The sequence below is a fragment of the Mustela erminea genome, chromosome 2 (assembly GCF_009829155.1).
Source record: "Mustela erminea isolate mMusErm1 chromosome 2, mMusErm1.Pri, whole genome shotgun sequence".
Lineage (NCBI taxonomy): Eukaryota > Metazoa > Chordata > Mammalia > Carnivora > Mustelidae > Mustela > Mustela erminea.
Genome location: NC_045615.1, coordinates 98779462 through 98797263, shown reverse-complemented (window position 1 = coordinate 98797263; position 17802 = coordinate 98779462). Strand labels below are relative to the sequence as shown.

General features: G+C 50.8%; 1 protein-coding gene across 9 annotated transcripts in view; it reads right to left on the bottom strand.

The window, feature by feature from the left end:
- Positions 1 to 17802, bottom strand: part of FAM193A (family with sequence similarity 193 member A) — a 165881-nt gene that overhangs the window by 18574 nt on the left and 129505 nt on the right. For all 9 annotated transcript variants that reach the window (XM_032333628.1, XM_032333633.1, XM_032333635.1 and 6 more), the window contains 6 exons: positions 10096 to 10294; positions 8864 to 9136; positions 7293 to 7560; positions 7012 to 7195; positions 5881 to 6111; positions 2584 to 3415 (listed from right to left, as the gene is read on the bottom strand). In XM_032333628.1, coding sequence (XP_032189519.1) covers positions 2584 to 3415; positions 5881 to 6111; positions 7012 to 7195; positions 7293 to 7560; positions 8864 to 9136; positions 10096 to 10294 — 1987 coding nt within the window. The remainder of the gene's footprint in view (positions 1 to 2583; positions 3416 to 5880; positions 6112 to 7011; positions 7196 to 7292; positions 7561 to 8863; positions 9137 to 10095; positions 10295 to 17802) is intronic.

The following is a 17802-nucleotide window of genomic DNA, read 5'->3' as shown; positions in this document are numbered from 1 at the left end:
CTACTTCAGTGTTAGAGTAACGCTTTCTGACCACTGTTTACAATCCAGAGGCACTGAAGATCAATGAAATGACTATATAAAACTGAGAAAGAAAACCTCTGCATGGCTGGAAAGCATCACAGACACGGTCCAAAGAATTATGTATCTGCAGTCTGTGATGCAGGTAAAAGGCCAATTAATATTCCTAATATATAAAACACTCTTAAAAATGCAAGGAAAGAGACCAAAACCTAATTCAAAAATAAGAAAAAATATGAACAGAAAACTCACAAGAAAGAGACAACAGTCCTTTAAAATATGACCTTACTGTAATTAGAGAAAAATGCAAATGAAAGCTACATTGTGGAGTGATGTCACCTCCTGTCTTGGCTCAAGTCACCAGCCTGACAAGACTGTCTGTGCCAGGCCCTCGCCTTCTGACTCGGCACTCCGCTTTGCTGGGAGTTCCCCGCCAAATAGCTCCCAGGGCAGCCTGGAACCCTACAACTCCCAGCAGCCCCGGGAACCCAGACGGCCGAGAAAGAGCTCCGTGCTCCCCACGCACCCTGCTTTCCAGAACATGTTCAGTTGGCGGGAGGGGCAGGCAAAGGGCAAAAGCTCTAGCATGCTACTTTTTGTGTAAAAGAAAGAAACTGAGTAGTTAACTACAGAGAGTGGGTGGAAGTGAGGAAGAAAAGGGAAAACCAGGCTGGGGGCGGGGGAAACCAACCCAGAGGAAAGGCCTCAACTCAAGCCAGAGTTGAGGCTGCACCTCAATGTGCTGGAGTCCTGGCCCGCTGCTCCCTGCCCCTGCCCACTGCTCCCCACCCTGGGCTGCTGCTCCCTGCCCCAGGCCACTGCTCCCCACCCTAGGGCTGCTGCTTCCCTCCCCAGACCACTGCTCCCGCATGTGCCCTCAGCCTGAAGACAAAAGAACCATCACTAAGCAAGCCCACTGTTTTTCACAGCAGGGAGGGTGAGCAATTCTGAACCTGCTTTAGTAAAGCACAACCCTGGTGAGAGGAGGCAGGGGGAGAGGTGACTGGGGAGTGCTGCTGGAGCCAACCGTGTGAACTTGTGGTATTCACTACAGAAATGACATCAGATGCTAGTGTAGGCTGCGTGCACCATGCCCCGACTCCTGGCTGTGTCAAAGGGAAGGGCCTGGTAGCAACAACACAGCAGCAACACCAAGTTTCTAAATGCCACTCTCCTCTGGAAAGAACCAGGGCTCCCTGGAAAATGGCAGATTCAGCGCTGGGACAGGGAAAATACAGAGTAAGGCCAGAACACCTCCCAGTGCAGGGAAGTACGCAAGTGCTCCAAGAATAGTGGGGTCTGGGGACCTTCAAGGGGGCACCCACTGACTGCATCTAGGACAGCCAGAGGACCAAAACATGCAGTGTCAGTAAAGGACTATAATCTAGAGCACAAAGTAAGTCTCCATGAATCCACCGTGATATAAATAACTAAACAAATGAAAACCATACATGGGGCACTGGGGAAGGAAAGCGCCTCCCAAAGAGCACCAAATAAGAGATGTGCAAGGAATAATGATGTTAGAAACACCACTACGTGGCAAACAACTCGGGAACAACCAACCACTCTGGACAAGACTTGCCAGTGGATGTTCCCAGCAGCAGGAGACCTACATCCCCCATCAGACACTTCCCCTTCCGTGAGCAGAGGGGGAAGCATGGCCCCACAGCAAGGAGACTCCATGCCCCCCGTGACAGACACCAGCAAGGACCCCCATGGCATTCCCACCCAAAACACACAATCTGAATCTGACCATGAAGAAATGGCACATAAAATCAAACTGAGGGGCACCTGGGTGGCTCAGTGGGTTTAAGCCTCTGCCTTCGGCTCAGGTCATGATCCCAGGGTCCTGGGATTGAGCCCCGAAACCGGCTCTCTGCTCAGCAAGGAGCCTGCTTGTTCTCTTTTTCTTGCTGCCTGCCTCTCTGCCTACTTGTGATCTCTGTCAAATAAATAAATAAAATCTTAAAAAAATAAAGTTGGCCTAATGCTCAGGGACTGATTTATTAAAAAAAAAAACAAACCTGAAATTATTCCAAATAAATTATTCTAAAAAATAGAGACTGACTCTTTAGAAATGTCAAGGTCACAAGAAACTGAAGAACCAACTCATTCAAGGAAATTAAGGAGATCTGACAGATGACCTGGACTGAATCCTGTCTCCAGGAACTGGAGAAACAGCAGGAAGGTTTATAATTAGATCATGCTATAGTATACAGTATACATTAATTTCTTAATTCTGATAACCATATCTGTGGTTTTGTAAGAGACTATCTTTGTTTCAAGGAAATACACAGTGAAGTATTTAAGGGCAAAGGGGCTTCATGTCTGAAATTACTCTTTCGTTCAGAAAAACAATAAAAAAGGGAGAAAGAGAAAGCAGATGTGGTAACAGTGATTGGGAGGATTCTTTCTACGTCTATAATTATTCCAAAAGAGCAACACAGAACAACGGCCACATGTGTCTCCTGGCTGTAGCAAAGCCACAAGAAGCCCAAAGCCATGAGAGGCAAGGCAGACCTGGCGACAGGGGGGCCGGCCACACTCCCCTGGCTCCCTATTTACCGATTGAACTGCTGACTCTGTCTCCTTTCTTCTTCCTGTTTTTCTTGCCCTTGCCCTTGGGCTGCGGAGAGTCCGCAGGCACCAGCTTGCTGTCCTGAGGGTGTTCATTGGGGGAGGCAGGCTCTGGGGGGGCTGGATTCAACCGTTCTTCCTTGACGTGGTTCAGCTGCTTTTTGTTATTGTTGTTACTGTTCACTTTTCTCTCCTCCCTCTTCTGCTCTGCCAGGGAAGTGAGGTCAAGCACTTTCGCCTTCGACTCAGTCTGGGGCCGGGGTCTGGGATGGCTCTCGGAGACTCTGGGAGGCTCGGCCGGCTTCCTTGCTGGCTCACTGCTGGCCTTGCTGGTCTGCTTGAGCTTCTGCTTGCCGCTCCCTTCTTTGTGCTGATGCACCATGTCAAGGAGAAAAGACAGCGGCTCCTGCTGCTTCGCACTGACCTCCTTTGGGAGGAGGAGCCTGGAGTCCCTGGAGTCCACGGGGCTGGCAGTGTCCCCGTCAGCCCCCGGCCCCAGCCTGGGCTCCGTGTGGTCCCCATGTCTGGCAGGAGAGTGAGATGAGGTTTCTGGTTCTTCCGTTTGCTCTAGTGAGCCATTGTGCATGTTTTCAGAGTTAGATACAGACTCTGCTGCTGCCTGGAAGTTTCTAGCAAGCATGTCCAACTTGGGACAGTCTTTACTTGGCCTCTCCTTCTTCTTCTTTTTCACAGCCCTCAGCTTCTGAAGCTCCTGAAGCCGCTGAAATTCCTCCTCCTCCTCCTGCCGCCTCTGCTCCTCACGGAGGTGGAGGTGCCCCCGGGCCCGGGCCTCTGCTTCCAAGCGAGCCTTCTCCTCCAGCTGCCACGGGAAAAGAAGAGGCAACTTAAGACAACAGTTGAGTTTTCTTACGTTAAGGCATTAAAAACAACAACAACAAAAACCTTAAAAACAAATCATATAGTAAGAACATAAACCCTGAAATAGCTTATAATAAGCCAAATAGCTTAAAACATACCTAACCCAAATCATTTTACTCTCAAGAATGATAAGATTTAATCTTTCTACCAAAGTGTACACTTGTTACTTTATAGGTTGTAGCGGGGGTGGGGGTGCTAATTAACAAGATGTCCCTTAGAGCTTTTGCCCTAGTGGCACTTCTTTAAAACAAAGTCAGGGGTGCCAGGTGGCTCAGCCAGTTCAGCATCTGACTCTTGATCTTGGCTCAGGTCTCAATCTCACAGTCGTGAGTTCAAGCCCCGCATCAGGCTCTGCACTGGGTGTGGAGCCTGCTAGAAAAATAAATTAATAAAATAAAGCAAGGTCAAAGCAGCTGCTACATCAGAATCCCGTTGTTGTGCAGTGGCTGGATGACAGGACTCACCAGCTAACCAGTGGCTGGCGCGCTGCCTCTCCAGGCCAGGCTTGGGCCTTCAAGTACATGTCAATGGGGTGGGTACAGAATGTGTACTAAAAACTTGAATTCCTTTTTTCCAGCCTAGCAGAGCATTGAAACTCCCAACATATGTCCACCAGTGTGACAGAGCAAGTGGCACCCTAACATGTTTCCACGTCACACTGCCAACAGACACTAGCTACTTCCACCCTCCAGCTTGGCATGAAGTTCACTTTCAGTCAAGTGAAAACTGGACTTCACTGGTGACTCCTATTCCAGTCTCGACAGAGACTATTCCTTTTGCTCAGAAAACAAATGAAGGCTGTGAAGAGTGCATGACTCTGCATCCCTGAGCTCCTCCAGTAAAAGACTTTGGCAAATGTATTTTATATTTAAAAGTCCTTCCAAAAAAAAAAAAAGGAACTCAAACAAAAGTCCTCCCAGGTTTTAGTTATTTTTTACAACATTCCAGTATGCAATATTTGACAAAGACAAACGCTACTTTGAAGAACTTAAATATAAAATTATGTTAAAAATTTAATGGCAGATGTTTTAAAAATTTAACTCAACAGTTCAAGTAAACCTTATTTAAAATCCTTGTTTCATGTGTTCAAAGTGAAGCCTTGGAGGCCACTCCCAGAGTGCCCCCATATCCAGCGTCCAGTGAGCAGAGTGTTTCTCCCAGCACAGGTCGGAGCAAGCCCGCCCCAGAACAGGAGCTGTAGGGAACCCACAAGCAGGTATGTGGGGCCTTCCTTTCAACAACCAGCCTGTCACCCAAACACTCTGCCGAGATGGGGTGCAAGGCACCGAGCACACAGGGTGAGGGGGCCCTGACCTAACACCCAAGTGGAGAACAGGTCTCACTGCCCCGCTCTAGTGGGGCGGGGCCAACCCCCATCTCCTCAAAGCCCATGAACTGGACCTTGATTAGAACCGTGAGGTATAAGCAGGGCTCCTAGCGGGGGATCCAGTTATAATGGTCCCCACAGCACAAGCAGCTGAAAGTGGAGGCACCATCCCCAGCACTCTCTGGGAGTGTCCTCTTGTTCCATGTCTGCTGGGCCTCGCAGGGGCCTCGCCTCTTCCCCAGTCACCCATCCTGCCAGCAGAGGCCCTGTCACCCTTGCAGGTTCTCCTCTATGCACAGCCCGGATCTGCCTGCTGCGGCCTGGCTTCTTAGGAAGCTGAAACCAGGACGGCCGCAGTACCATGCAGTCCCGGGCCACTGAGGCATCCCAAAGAGCAGAAGCTATTGGTCCCCTCGCTTGGAGCCGGAACAGGAAGTGAGGAGCACCGTGTCTCACTTGCTAGTGGACTGCCTCTGCATGCCATGTCCGCCGCTGGGCCAACTTGTCTAGTCTTGGTAGATGCCTCCTTCCGTGCAATCCACACCCTGTGGGGAGGTGCCCAGGGCTGTCCGCAAGGGCTGTCCATCTTACTCTTTGACCCTTGACACCAACGCCGTGTGCCTGCCCTCTTCTGGGATGGCTTTGCCTGACTCTCCTCTGCCAGTGGGGACAAGGAGTGGGGGGTAGGGAGCACCCAGACTATGTCCTAAGAATGCTGCTGTGGCAAAGGGCCTATCCAAGCCTCATGTCAAAGTAACTTTGCCCACAGTCTCCAAAAGCCCAGAGTGGCCCCCTTCTATTCCCTCAATGCCAGGGGCCCCATCCTCAACCTCCCTGGGAGAGAGGCCAAGGATCTGCTGTGGCCACCCACATGGGGCACAGGGACCCAAAGGCTTGTTTGAGATCCATCAATAAACCCATGACACAAAAGGGGAAGCCGTGTCCTGAAAACACATCCTGGGGCTTCTGCCCAGCTACGGCTCAGGCCGCAGAGATAGATATGGTCAGGGGCCCTTGTGGCAGCAGCATGGCCCTGTGGCCCCGAGACCCGCCACAGCCTGCGCCGGCACGCGGTTTACCTTCCTCTGCTTGTGTCTGGCTCTCTTAGCGGCTCGAGTGCTGCTCACGGGCTTGGTCTCTGAGCTGTTGATGAACTGCAGTAGGTCCTCCACCCTTCGATGGTCAACCACACTCTCTCTGTCCGAGAGCTGGTCTGCTTTTTTAGGCTGCTCTTCCTTCCTCTTGGTCAGCCGCAAACGAAGCTTCTCCCTCATCTCTGCGTAGTTTCTACTTGTCGGTGCGGCCGGAGGCTAAGGCAGTTAAAGGAGAGCGTGTCTGAATGAAGCTTCAAGTTTTAATGAGGCTGAATATTGCAAATTTCAGAACATTATTTTTAAAAATGAAAGTTTTTCTTATTACGCCGGTAATACACATTCACGGTAAAAAATAAGGAAGGTAAACGAGTGGCAGCAGCAAGGAAAACCTGTCCCAGAGTGACCAGAAGGTTAATTCTGGCACCGACCCCTCAACCTTTACACGTTCATGAAAATTATGGTAAAGCATGTACATAAGTAGACATTTTTAAACCAGAAGAGAAAAAAAAAATCACACATACCAATTAATCTACCTCTTACATAATACAGAGTGATTATCTTTTTGTGTCAATAAATGTGTTTGTAGAATCTTTCCGTCCCTTTGTGGGTGTCTTGTTCAGTGCCAAAAGGGAAAAAGAAAACTGCCCTCAACCCCGCTGCCAATACTTCTTCCGGACACTGAACACGTGTGTGCACATGTTTAGCAAATGCAGACGGAACAAAGGTAGAGAAAGAGCAATGACCAGCCCCTGCTTTTCCTCCCAACACTCCCTCGGCCCGCCTGCCCCCCCGCCGCCTGGGGCACCATGGCTGCCATGACTTGGAGGGACAGGCCATTAGGAGTCCCCCAGCACACCCCACACAGCAAGCGTCCCACTGCATGGCCTGCCACGATCCACACCTAATGACTTCCCGGTTGGCTGGTCAGGAGGTCCCCTGCTCCCAAAGAAATGAACACATGCAGTCACGAAACCCTTACAGGGAGATCTTGGGGCGAACATCTGTTACTGTTTCTGGAGGACAAGGGCACCCAAGCAGGAGGCGCCGGCTTCAGAGCTCAGTGCCGACGGGGCCTGCCGGTGCCCGGCGCCCACCCGCGGTCCCCGGGGCACTTACCCCGCCATGCCCGAAGAACTCACAGTAGCAGCAGTCACAGTACTTGCCCTCCTTCTGGTTGGTGGAGGTGGAGGTGCTGGAGCTGTGCTCGGAGCAGCTGTCCTCGTCTGCACTCTCATCCCCGTCGTCCTGCTGCGGGTCATACACGCCATTCTCGCAGCGGTGGCCCTCGCAGTCAGGGTCACTGCAAAGTCATACACAGGCCAGTTACTGGCTGCGCCCCCCTCCCCCACCCACACCAGCGCCCTGTGGGGGAGAGTGGTAGGCAGGCACCAGCTCACCTGCACACGCTGGGAGGGGCGCTGAGGGGGCCATCAGTCGTGGGGGGTGGGGGGGCTCCTGGGGCCGGACAGAAGCTCTTGCGTGGCTCCACGAAGCCTGGGGACGTGGTGGCACTGCTGGGGAAGGCGGGGGCTGCGAGTCCGGCCAGGTGCGGCGAGGAGGCTGGGCCAAGCGTGGGAAGTGGTGCCAGGCCCGTGGGGCTGTTCCTCGGTGCAGCTGGCACCGCGTGTCGGGGGTCCTCCTTGCTGACGCCGTGGAACACCTCACCTGCAGGCGGGGACGCGGAAGGGCACTGAGGATGGCAGACTGGAGTCCGTCTGTCTTCACTACAGCATCCTTGACTGCTTGGTGTGAAGATGCTCAGAGCTGCATGAACTCTGAGGAACGGTGCCAGGAACCCCGCCTGTGCCCCTCACCTGCACCCACCACTGCCAGACACCCCATGGTGTGTACCCCACCCACACACGCTGCGGGGGCTACACTCACCCTCTATACCTCAGCGCGAGCCCTGGGCACAAAGCTGCCTGGTGTGACCAGAGCCCGGGCCTGTGCCATCCATGTGACATTCCCAACCCAAGCGCGACCCCATCCCTCTCCCGTCTTCCCTGCAAGGCCATTACTAGCTCTTCTCCAACCTGGCCTCTTCTAAGCATTTCTCCTGCAGCAACACAGACATTTTCTCCACCGAGGACAGCTGCCCCCCAGTCTGGGCTCATGCTGTTACGTCTAAGTTGACCAAAATATCTTAGGGGCACAACTTCTGCCAAAGCTGCATTGGCTCCTTCCCCCGTGACCACACAAGAGGCCGTCATGTCGTTTCACGACGGAGTGGCCACATCCACGATGCTGCTCACACACAGGGAGGACACAGTGTTCCCCACACAGACAGCCACTGTTCTTAATGACCACTGGGGATGATCACCTGGGCTGACAGTCACCCTGCTGGCTGCACGGGAGCATTTCTCTGTCTGTCCTATCAGGGAGCAGCTTCCATACCCCCCTCCCTTTCTGAACACATGGGGGATTCCTGACCATGTGTCCTACTGTCCATCCCATTACTCTTTCCAATGCTCCAGCTGTCCTGACTGTGGCTAGCAAGCGCCCTTAGAGCCAGTTTCTGTGGGCCCCCGACCTCTGCTTCCAGAACCCTGCTCCCTATGCTCATGCCAGCACAGGCAGCCGCGTCCTCCACACACCACAGACACAGTGGCAGCAGGGGCTGCACCCCAGGCCGGCCAGCAGCCCTACTGGCTCCCTCTCCACCAGGCTTCTGTTTTCAGGAGACTAAGAATTCCTCCATGTGACCCGATAGCAGTGACCTCTTCCTCTCACAAAGCAGCAGGTACCGAGAAGAAAGGCAAGCCAGCGTGGCAAATCCCCAGAGGAAGTTTGTGGGGCAGTGAAACTCAGGTCCAACTCCCAGAGGATGTGTTGTCTGCATGAGAGCATTCTCTGGCATTGGTTACACCAGGCCTCTGGCCACACCAGGGACACGGCAATCACTGAGATGCTGAGGAAGCAGTGGACACACTGAGCTGCCCTGAGGGTCCTGTGAGCTGGTGGGCCTTACCTATGGAAGGAGGCCTTTTGGACGACACTTTGAACTGGCTGTTGCTGGACTGCACTGTGGTGGCTGTGCAGGACACGGAGGACGTGGCTGACGATGTGGCCATCACAACTTTGTTCACTTCCATGAAAGCATCTTGGAAATTGTACAAGCATTTCTTTTTTGCAGCATTTTTTTTCTCTTTGCTCTCAGAAACCGCAGGCGTTTCACCACTAGATGGGGGTGGAAGGGCTTCGGGTCTTGTTTCTGAGAGTGTTGGTCCTAGTATGTCACTCCCTTCAGAGAAGAATGAGACAAGTAAAGCCTCTAGAAATACTTCGCTAAAACCTAAGGGACATCTGTTGACTGAACTAACACTGGGGCTGTTACCAAAGCTGGGACTTCACTGAGAGGATGCTAGTCAATCAGTTTCTCTCCAGGGGAAAAAAAAAAAAAGGCACTGAGCACCTACTATGTACCAATCCCATGCTAGGTGCCTTCCCAAAGTTATTTTACTTATTTTCTTAAAGCTACTTGGTACTATTAGTCCCATCCTAAAGATACAAGAACCTGAGGCTCAGAGAGGCTAAACAACTTGCACAAGGTCACGCAGCTAAAAACCCCTTCCATGCAGAGATGTCAAGTGTAGTTAGCTTTTCTGAGCACATGCAGGATCTGGGTGTGGGGCCACGATGGGCTCTAAACCTTGTGAAGACACAGATAAGTGCGCAACCAGCCCCTCTTCAGGCACACCTTTCCCGGCGCCTGAAATGACAGCTGTACCCGGGCAGCCGAAGGCTGTGAGGAAGGAGCTTGTTAGAGAGGACAGACCCCTTGTAAGGTCAGTACAGCACCAGGAAAGGAACCTACGTCACAGCACTGAGGTGGGTGGTGGCACAACTGCAAGGCCCCTGCTAGCACCACGGGCCCAACAACAAGGCCTGGAGACAAGAGGCTCAGCCGTGCTGGGGCATGGAGAGATCTGTTGTGCACAGGGCCCCAGAGAGCCCGCTGTACTGGAAGCAGCCACAGGGTGCTAGCACTTGCTCTACCCCGTCCAGGCAGCGGGACTTGGCTAGCGGCAGAAGTGGATGTTTGGGTCAGGGGGATGAGGTAGAGGAGCCTTCCAGGAGCAGCTGAGGTGGGGGACCCAACTAGCCTGAGGCATCTACTGGGGGACCGCAGTACACAGACACAGCAATCCGCCCAGCTCAGGTCATTTTAAACCTTTAAGAAAGTTTTAACAAGTTCCTTACCAGAAATTGTATCTGGCAAGAAAGTGCCAGGATTCCAGTTCTTATCATTCATCACTTCTGATCCCCAAAGACTTATAAACTTAGAACTGTTCCACTCTGGAGTGTTCCCAAAACAGCTCGGATAAATATGGTCTTGAAGAGACGCGTTGAATACCTGATGCTTGTTTGCGGGATTCGGAACAGGGGCTGGCGGTAAACCCTACAAAAAAAAAAGGCTCTGATCACATATCAAAATTCACGTTCTGCTTATGTATGTAGTTAAACTACAGACAGATCCCACGATGGACACCCCTGGGGGGTCGTGCTCACTGTGGGTGGTATCTCGCAGAGTGCAGACCTGCAAAGCGGCACACCGCATGCCATTGCTCACATGTGAACCAGGAGTACATCTTCCCAGCCACTGATGCTTCAGGGAACCTACCAGACTCGAGATGACTCAGCAGCTTATGGCATCCCTCCCTTGGCACAGGCTGCGTGCAAGTCGCTCCCAGGGCTGAGTCTCAGCGGACATTGTAAGGATCACTGCTCAAAAGCCAACTTTGGAATCACTGACAGAGAGTGGTAAAGCTCTTCAACTGTGTCTCACACCTGGGCCACGTGCCATGCAGTCTAAGAACTATGGATTTTACGGGGCCCTGCTGGGGCAGACTGCTGTCTGAAGGCACCGAGGAAGGGTGGCTGGGACCACACGCTCACCAAGGGGCTGCTGGCTGCTCCCAGCACACCCTGGCATCCTTGGGCCCTTCCTCCTCTCAGCTCACACCCCCCAGCCTTTACTACCTGAGCCGAAAACCCTCACGGCTCACCCCAGCCTCCTCCCAGTCCTTTCCCTCACAGCAGCCAGAGTGCGCTTTGGTGAAGGTAAGAGTGAGTCACTGCCTTAGGGTGCACCAAGGTCTTCCTACTGCTCTTAAAATGGAACTTAAAGTCTCTCACGTGGCCTGGCCTATCCCTGTCCTTCCTGTTCCCCCAAGCTCCTGAACACACAGGCCTTCCCTTGGTCCTCAAACCCAAGTTCCTTCTTGACTCTGAACTTTCCTTGTGCTGAATCCAGTTTAAGGTTAAATCTAAGGTTAACATCTTAACCTCAGCCCACAACCTTGCTGACTCATATTCATCCTTCAGGCCTCACCTAAATGTCCCTAAATATCATCACTGCCTCCTGTCCTCGCCATCCAGCACCTAAGACCAAGGTGGGTTTTCCCGTACAACACACCTAGAATCTACAGTTTTCCCCTCTCAGCACTTACCACAGTTAGAATTCATGACATACTGGTTGCCTGCTGGTTTAGTACCTGCCTTCTCTCAAGCAACTCTCTGGCTCTGTGGCCCCCAGCACCTTGCTGACACAGGCACGAGGCTCCCCCTAGCCCAGCATCCACTGCTACAGGCCCCATCCCAAGAAGCTACAGGTCTGGCACCGGGAACAATGCCTGGGAATCTCATCCTTGGGGACAAAGAACTGGGCACTAAATGCTGCAAAGTCGAGTGGGAGGGTTTCAGGAGGATTCCCAAGAGCAGAACCCAAGCAGCTGGCTAGGGCAGAGATCAGGAAGGAAGGGCACAGCCCCACGGACAACTGCACCACAGCCAGACAGGATGCAGAACCCAAATCAGAGCCACTGCCACCTGGCCTCGCCTGGCGGGGGAGAGGCCAGCACAGGAAGCAGTCACAGTAGGGCCTGAGAGATGAGGAGGCGGTGGCAGTGGAGACGAGGGGTTTTGGGGCCATCAGGACAATTGCTGGGGCTGTGGGAGCAAGAGCCCGAGACTCCAGTCCCTGGGAGGTGTGGCCAGTGACAAAGTTGGACATGAACACCAGTTCTGTTCTCAGCCTTTGGGACGCACAGCCTGACGGGTTGGGACGCCAGCTCCCCCTTTTACTAGCTGTGTGACCTCAGGCAAATTACTCAATTTTTTTTGCGCTTTTCTCGTCTGTAATTTGTAAATACCTACCTCCAGGTGTTGTGGTAAGAATTAAATTGGACAACGGGTTCAAGTGTACAGCACAGTGAGGGCTAAGGGACACTGTCACCACTTTATTAAGACTGGTCCCGAATCACAGAGTACCCCCGCTCTGCCTGTCTTGGGTGTAGAGTGAAACGGGGGTCCCTCTGCTCAGGCAGTTTGGCACACTTTCCTCAACAGGATCAGAGTGGCAGAGGGTGAGAATGGCGTGGCCATGAGGGCTGTGAAGTAGGAAGAAAGAGAGGTCTAATCTAGTGCTTCTGGCAGGGGAGCTCTGGGGCAAAGAGGAAACCAAAAGCATGGTATTTCCACAGATACCAGTTCCCACAAAGGAGTGATGAACAAAGAGCTGCTTTACCAGGAAGGAACCGAGGGGTAGTGACAACAAAGCAGAGGGTGGTTTCTCAGGGTTGCAGATTCCTGCTGCGGGGCAAGGACAGCCAGGTCCCCAGGCAGAAGCAGCGGGGGCTTCAAGGGCCTCGCAGAGCAGAGCCAAAGGCAGGCTCCAAAGCACCTCATGGCTTCCTGACGCCCTCCCCGCTCCTGGCTGCCAGCCAACTGCCTTCCCCCCAGGGAGCCGGACTAAGGGCCCAACCCACCATCCGCACAACGTCCAGAGAGCTTGTGCTCAGCTCTCGACCCGCAGCCCAGCATCCCCTCCTCCGCAAAGCCACCCACTAGGCCCCAGGAGCCCCCCTCCCTCTTCAGTGTGACTTCCCTCCTGGCAGTGGCACAGCGTGGTGCTCTGAGGTGCTGACATGACAAGACTGCACGAGCCCTAGGGAGAGGGACCAAGTTCCTCTGGTGTGTGTTTTGCTAGCATGTAGCACAGGACCTGGCACTCAGTGAATGTTCAATAAAGGGAGAACAGACTGAGCTTAGATGGATGAGGGAACACAGCTAGGAAGCTCTAATACTGAAAATGGAAGTTAAATTCACTTCGCCCACTTCTTCAGAAGCCCATTTACTCAGAATGGGAGGTCCCGCTGCAGAGACCAAGTGAGCAAGGGGTCTGTAACAAACAAGCCACATTTATGTGAACGCTTCCCCACAAGATGGCTCCTCAACTTGACAGACGTGGGCTTCCTTTTGATAAACACAGGCCTCTGTCAACGAGACCACCTGTTGGCCAGACCTCACAAATGATTTAGGCACAGAATCAGTCTCTCAACATGTGGACAATGCTATTCAATGAGAACAGATTTATTTCACTCTGCACAAATCCACACGATTCAAGAAAGAGAAGTTTTGAATGGTTCTCTGCCTTAAGACGTAAGTCATTCACAGAAAAGTAAAATTTCTGCTTTAATGCAGAGCTTGGACAAACACACTGACAGATGCCTTCTGAACACCTTGGGAGTCTACACGGGAGCTGGGAGAGCCAGGCTCCACCGCACAACACCAAACCTTCCCAGATTCCTGGAACATGGTTGCCAAACACAGCAAGCTGAGGGGGCGAAGGACCAAGTCAGGGCATATGTGTGTGGGGGTGGTGGTGGTGGCTGACAGGCACATCCCACTGACCAGGAAGCTGGACGCATGACTCTTCTGCTTTTTCCAAAGTTCTTCAGGACTCTTGCCAGAGCCGGTAAAGAGGCAAGAGCACCACGTTTGTTTTGGTCTTGCTATTTCTCAAGCCAGAAGAACTGAGACTGCCTCCAAAACAAAATACAGATTTGAGATCATAGTGGGGCCCTGACCACCGTCTGTCTCTGTCCCTGTTTCCCACCCCTGTTTTTCCCCCTCCAATTCCAGCCTGAACTTAGACTTGCCCCACGTCTGACTTCATCACTTCTGCAATGGTTGCGCCTCCCTCAGGGCCCAGAGCCACACAGGAGCCAGTCTGCAGCTCCACTCACCCTGAACTCACTGAGGGCCAGAAATGTGGTGACCATTTTCAACAAAACTCCCCATTCTCCCAGTGGAGTGTTCAAGACACCCCTCTACCTTCATTACTAGGACATTTCCTACATGATGACTGCTTCAGAACTCAGTTTCTAGATGGAAACAACACAGACTTGGGAGCTGGAATACTTGGGTTTCCAAACCTGGCCCTGCAGTTGTGGCCCTCTGCTCCTGGGCCATGTGGGTCAGTGGCTGGGAACGTGACCTATGAATGAGAGGGGATAGGGGTGGGGATGGGAGCGTGGCCTAAGAACTCACGTGGGCTCTTCCCTCTGAGGCTGTGCGGTACCCCTCTGCTTGGGCTCTGTCCAGGAAGGGGGACACAACACTCTACACCTTTGTAACAAGGTGCTGAACCCTAGATAAAGCTAGGGAAATCTTTCACAGAACTCATCAGAACATGGTGAGGAAAAACAGTCAGGTGGAGGTGTAGGGAAGGGAGGACTGCCATGAAGAAGCACACACCATCGTCACAGTGATGGGGACAGACTCATGGTCCCATAGGAGGCAAGAGAGCTTGAGGTCACAGGTGGGGCAGCACTACACTGGTACCTCAGCCCCTACCTGGGGCCTTGTGGTTCTCAGAGTAAGCTGAACAAAACATACCTCATGAAAAATCACTGTACATCCAAGGACACACACCCACAGGAGCAACCAAAAAAAACCCAGATTCAGATCCTCAAGATTTCATTCAAAAAGAGAACTATGTGTAAAATGCTTAAAGAAAGAAAATGTGATCAAGGAATAAGAGAACAAAAAAAGTTGCTAATATACATTAAAAATAAATTAAGCTTACAGGAAAGAATCATAGCAGGAATTAAAAAGTCAGACTTAAGTAGTAGGTGAGACATATCAGAGTCACTTAAGTGGAAGGCTGATGCAAAAGGGCTCTCTGGACAGACCAAGGGGTGAGGGGTGAGAAGACAGGTGTGGGACACAGAGCAGGGCAGGCAGGCTGGCTGCAAGCAGAAAGCATCACAACAGACGAGGGGCATGAAGATAAAAAGGGCTCAGCATCATCAGACATGGGTTCAAAATGATGAAGATGATGAGGCCTCCAACTGAAAAAGCACACAATAGGGGCATCTGGGCAGCTCAGCTGGTTGACTAGTGGTTTCAGCTCAGGTCATGATCCTGAGGTTGAGGGACTGGGCCCCACACTGGGCTCCATGCTCAGCAGCGAGGCTGCCTGGGATTCTTTCTCCATCTCCCTCTGTCCCTCTGCTCACTCACTCTATAGTGCATACATAAAATCTTTAAAAACTAGCACACAATGTGCAAAAACACATGTGAGCAGTGAGAGGGACTCTCTAAAAATGAATAAAGAAAACTAGAAATAACACTGAAAGAAAACAAAGAGTGCTTCTGATGAACAGATCATCAGTGGACAGGGCATAGCGAAGGAAAAAATCAGTGAACATCAAGATAGGTCAACAGAAACTCCTTAAACTGAAATGCAAAGAGAAACAAGAATTAAAAAAAAACAAAAACAGGGGCGCCTGGGTGGCTCAGTGTGTTAATCCTCTGCCTTCGGCTCAGGTCATGATCTCAGGGTACTGGGATCGAGCCCCACGAGCCCCGCATCAGGGTCTCTGCTTGGCAGGGAGCCTGCTTCCTCCTCTCTCCCTCTCTGCCTGCCTCTCTGCCTACTTGTGATCTCTGTCTGTCAAATAAATATAATAAAATCTTTAAAAATAAACAAACAAACAAAAACAAAAACACCCACCAAAACTAGAAAACTACCACCATGGACACGAAATAGATAAAACATCTAATTTCCAAAGATAGTAACAGGAAATAGAATACCAGAAGAAGAAAGAGAAAAGAAAGAAGTATTTGAAGGAATATTGGCTAAGAACACTCCAAATGACAGACACCAAAATTAATGAAAGACACTGAACTACAGATCTAGGAGGCACAGAGTACACCAAATAGATAAAAAAAAAAACCCACTCCCAAATCTACACTAAGGCATTTCATTAAAAAAAGGGGGGGGGGGCAAGAAATCAAAAACAAAACAAAAACCAAAAACCAAAAACCAAAAAACCACAACCCTTGAAAGCAGCCTTGGGGAAGAAGTGGAAGGGGGTAGGGTGGGGTTCCCTGTGCCTCTAGAACAAGGAGGAGAATCACAGAGGACATCTGGTCAGAAACCAGGCAAGCAAGAGAAGAGCAGAGTGAAATTTTTTTATAGTGTTGAAAGAAAAAAAACCCACCAACCTAGAATTCTGCATCCAGTGAAATTACCCTTCAAAGGTGAAGGAGAAAGACCTCAGACACACACACATACACTAAACACTGAGGGAACTCATCACCAGCAGACAGACCTGCCCTGCAAGAAAGGTGAGGATATTTTCTTTAGGCAGTGGGAAAATTTAAGCTGTCAGAAACCTGGATCTACACGAAAAAAGGATGGGCAATAGGGAAAGAGTAAATACCAGTGAAATGAACTTATTCCTGCCTATTAATTGATCTGAAAGGTAACTTAACTCTGTGTGCAGTTTTAGCAGTAACAACGTACTGGGCCACCGATGAAAAGATCCATGAGAACAGCAGCAGCAAAGTCACAGGCGACAGGAGGGAGGGATCGGGAACTCTCTGGGAAAAGGTAGCTACACTAACACGAATCAGAACAGTGTTACCTGAAGGGGACTCAGATTAGTTAAAATGCAGATTCTAATGCAACTGCTAAAAAACGTTTTTTTAAAGCATAACCAATAAGCTAAAGACAGAAGATAAAACAATCCAAAAATGTTTAATTAAAAGTAGAGAAGACAGAAAAAGGAAGTCTCTGGTAATGAACAGAAAACAGAACAATGGTTATTATTAACCCAAACACATCCAAAATTTAAATGTGTCTAGTCTAAATATACAGATGAAAACACAGAGATTATCAGAGTATATGAAAAAAACAAACCCCACCTAGAGGTGTGACAAGAAACCTACTGGGAGCATAAAGACCCCTGTGAGTTAAAAGAAAGAGATGGAGAAAGAAATATGGTGCTGGCGCTCACAAAAAGCCGGAGCACCTGTATTAACTTCAGACACGTCAGACCTCAAAGTAGAAAGATTATCAGGGATAAAGAAGGGCATTCCGTAATGATAAAAGGGTCAACTCCCCAGGAACATGTAACAACCCTAAATATGTAAGCACCGAACAACACAGTGCCAGACTCAGTGTGACAAAAACAGACAGGACTGCAGGAGGGGGAGAGTCTGCTGTGGAAGCCGGAGACGCCGACAGCACTGTGCCCCGAGCAGGCAGATTCAGCAGCAGGTCAGGAAGGACATCTCAGACTTAGCAGCACCGGTAAGTGACGTCTGAGGACAGCCTGCCTCATGTAGCGACAGCAGAGTATGCACGTTTCTCCAGCTCACCTGGAGTGCTGACCAAGACACATCAGCTCTGGCCCCAAAACATTCCTTAGCACGTTCAAAAGAACAAAAGTCACACAATGCCTGTTCCCAGACCATGGTGGAATTAAAGCAGAAATCAGTACTAAAAAGATAGCTGGGAAATCCCCAAATATTTGCAAATAAAATTTTTTGCCAAACAGTTCTAATTTTTATCTAGAATTTCACTACTGGATCTTCTCCCTAACTACTTTTTAACTTTCAAATAACTTGTATCTAAACATATAAATTAAATGTATCACTGGTACAAAGACATGTGAAAACAAAAACGGTCCTCAAGTTATTCTCTAAGTTCAAAAACAAATTTTTCAGGGCGTCTGGGTGGGTCAGTTGTTAGGCGTCTGATCCTGGGGTCCTGGGATGGAGTCCCTCGTCATGCTCTCTGCTCAATGGGGAACCTGCTTCTCCCTCTTCCACTCC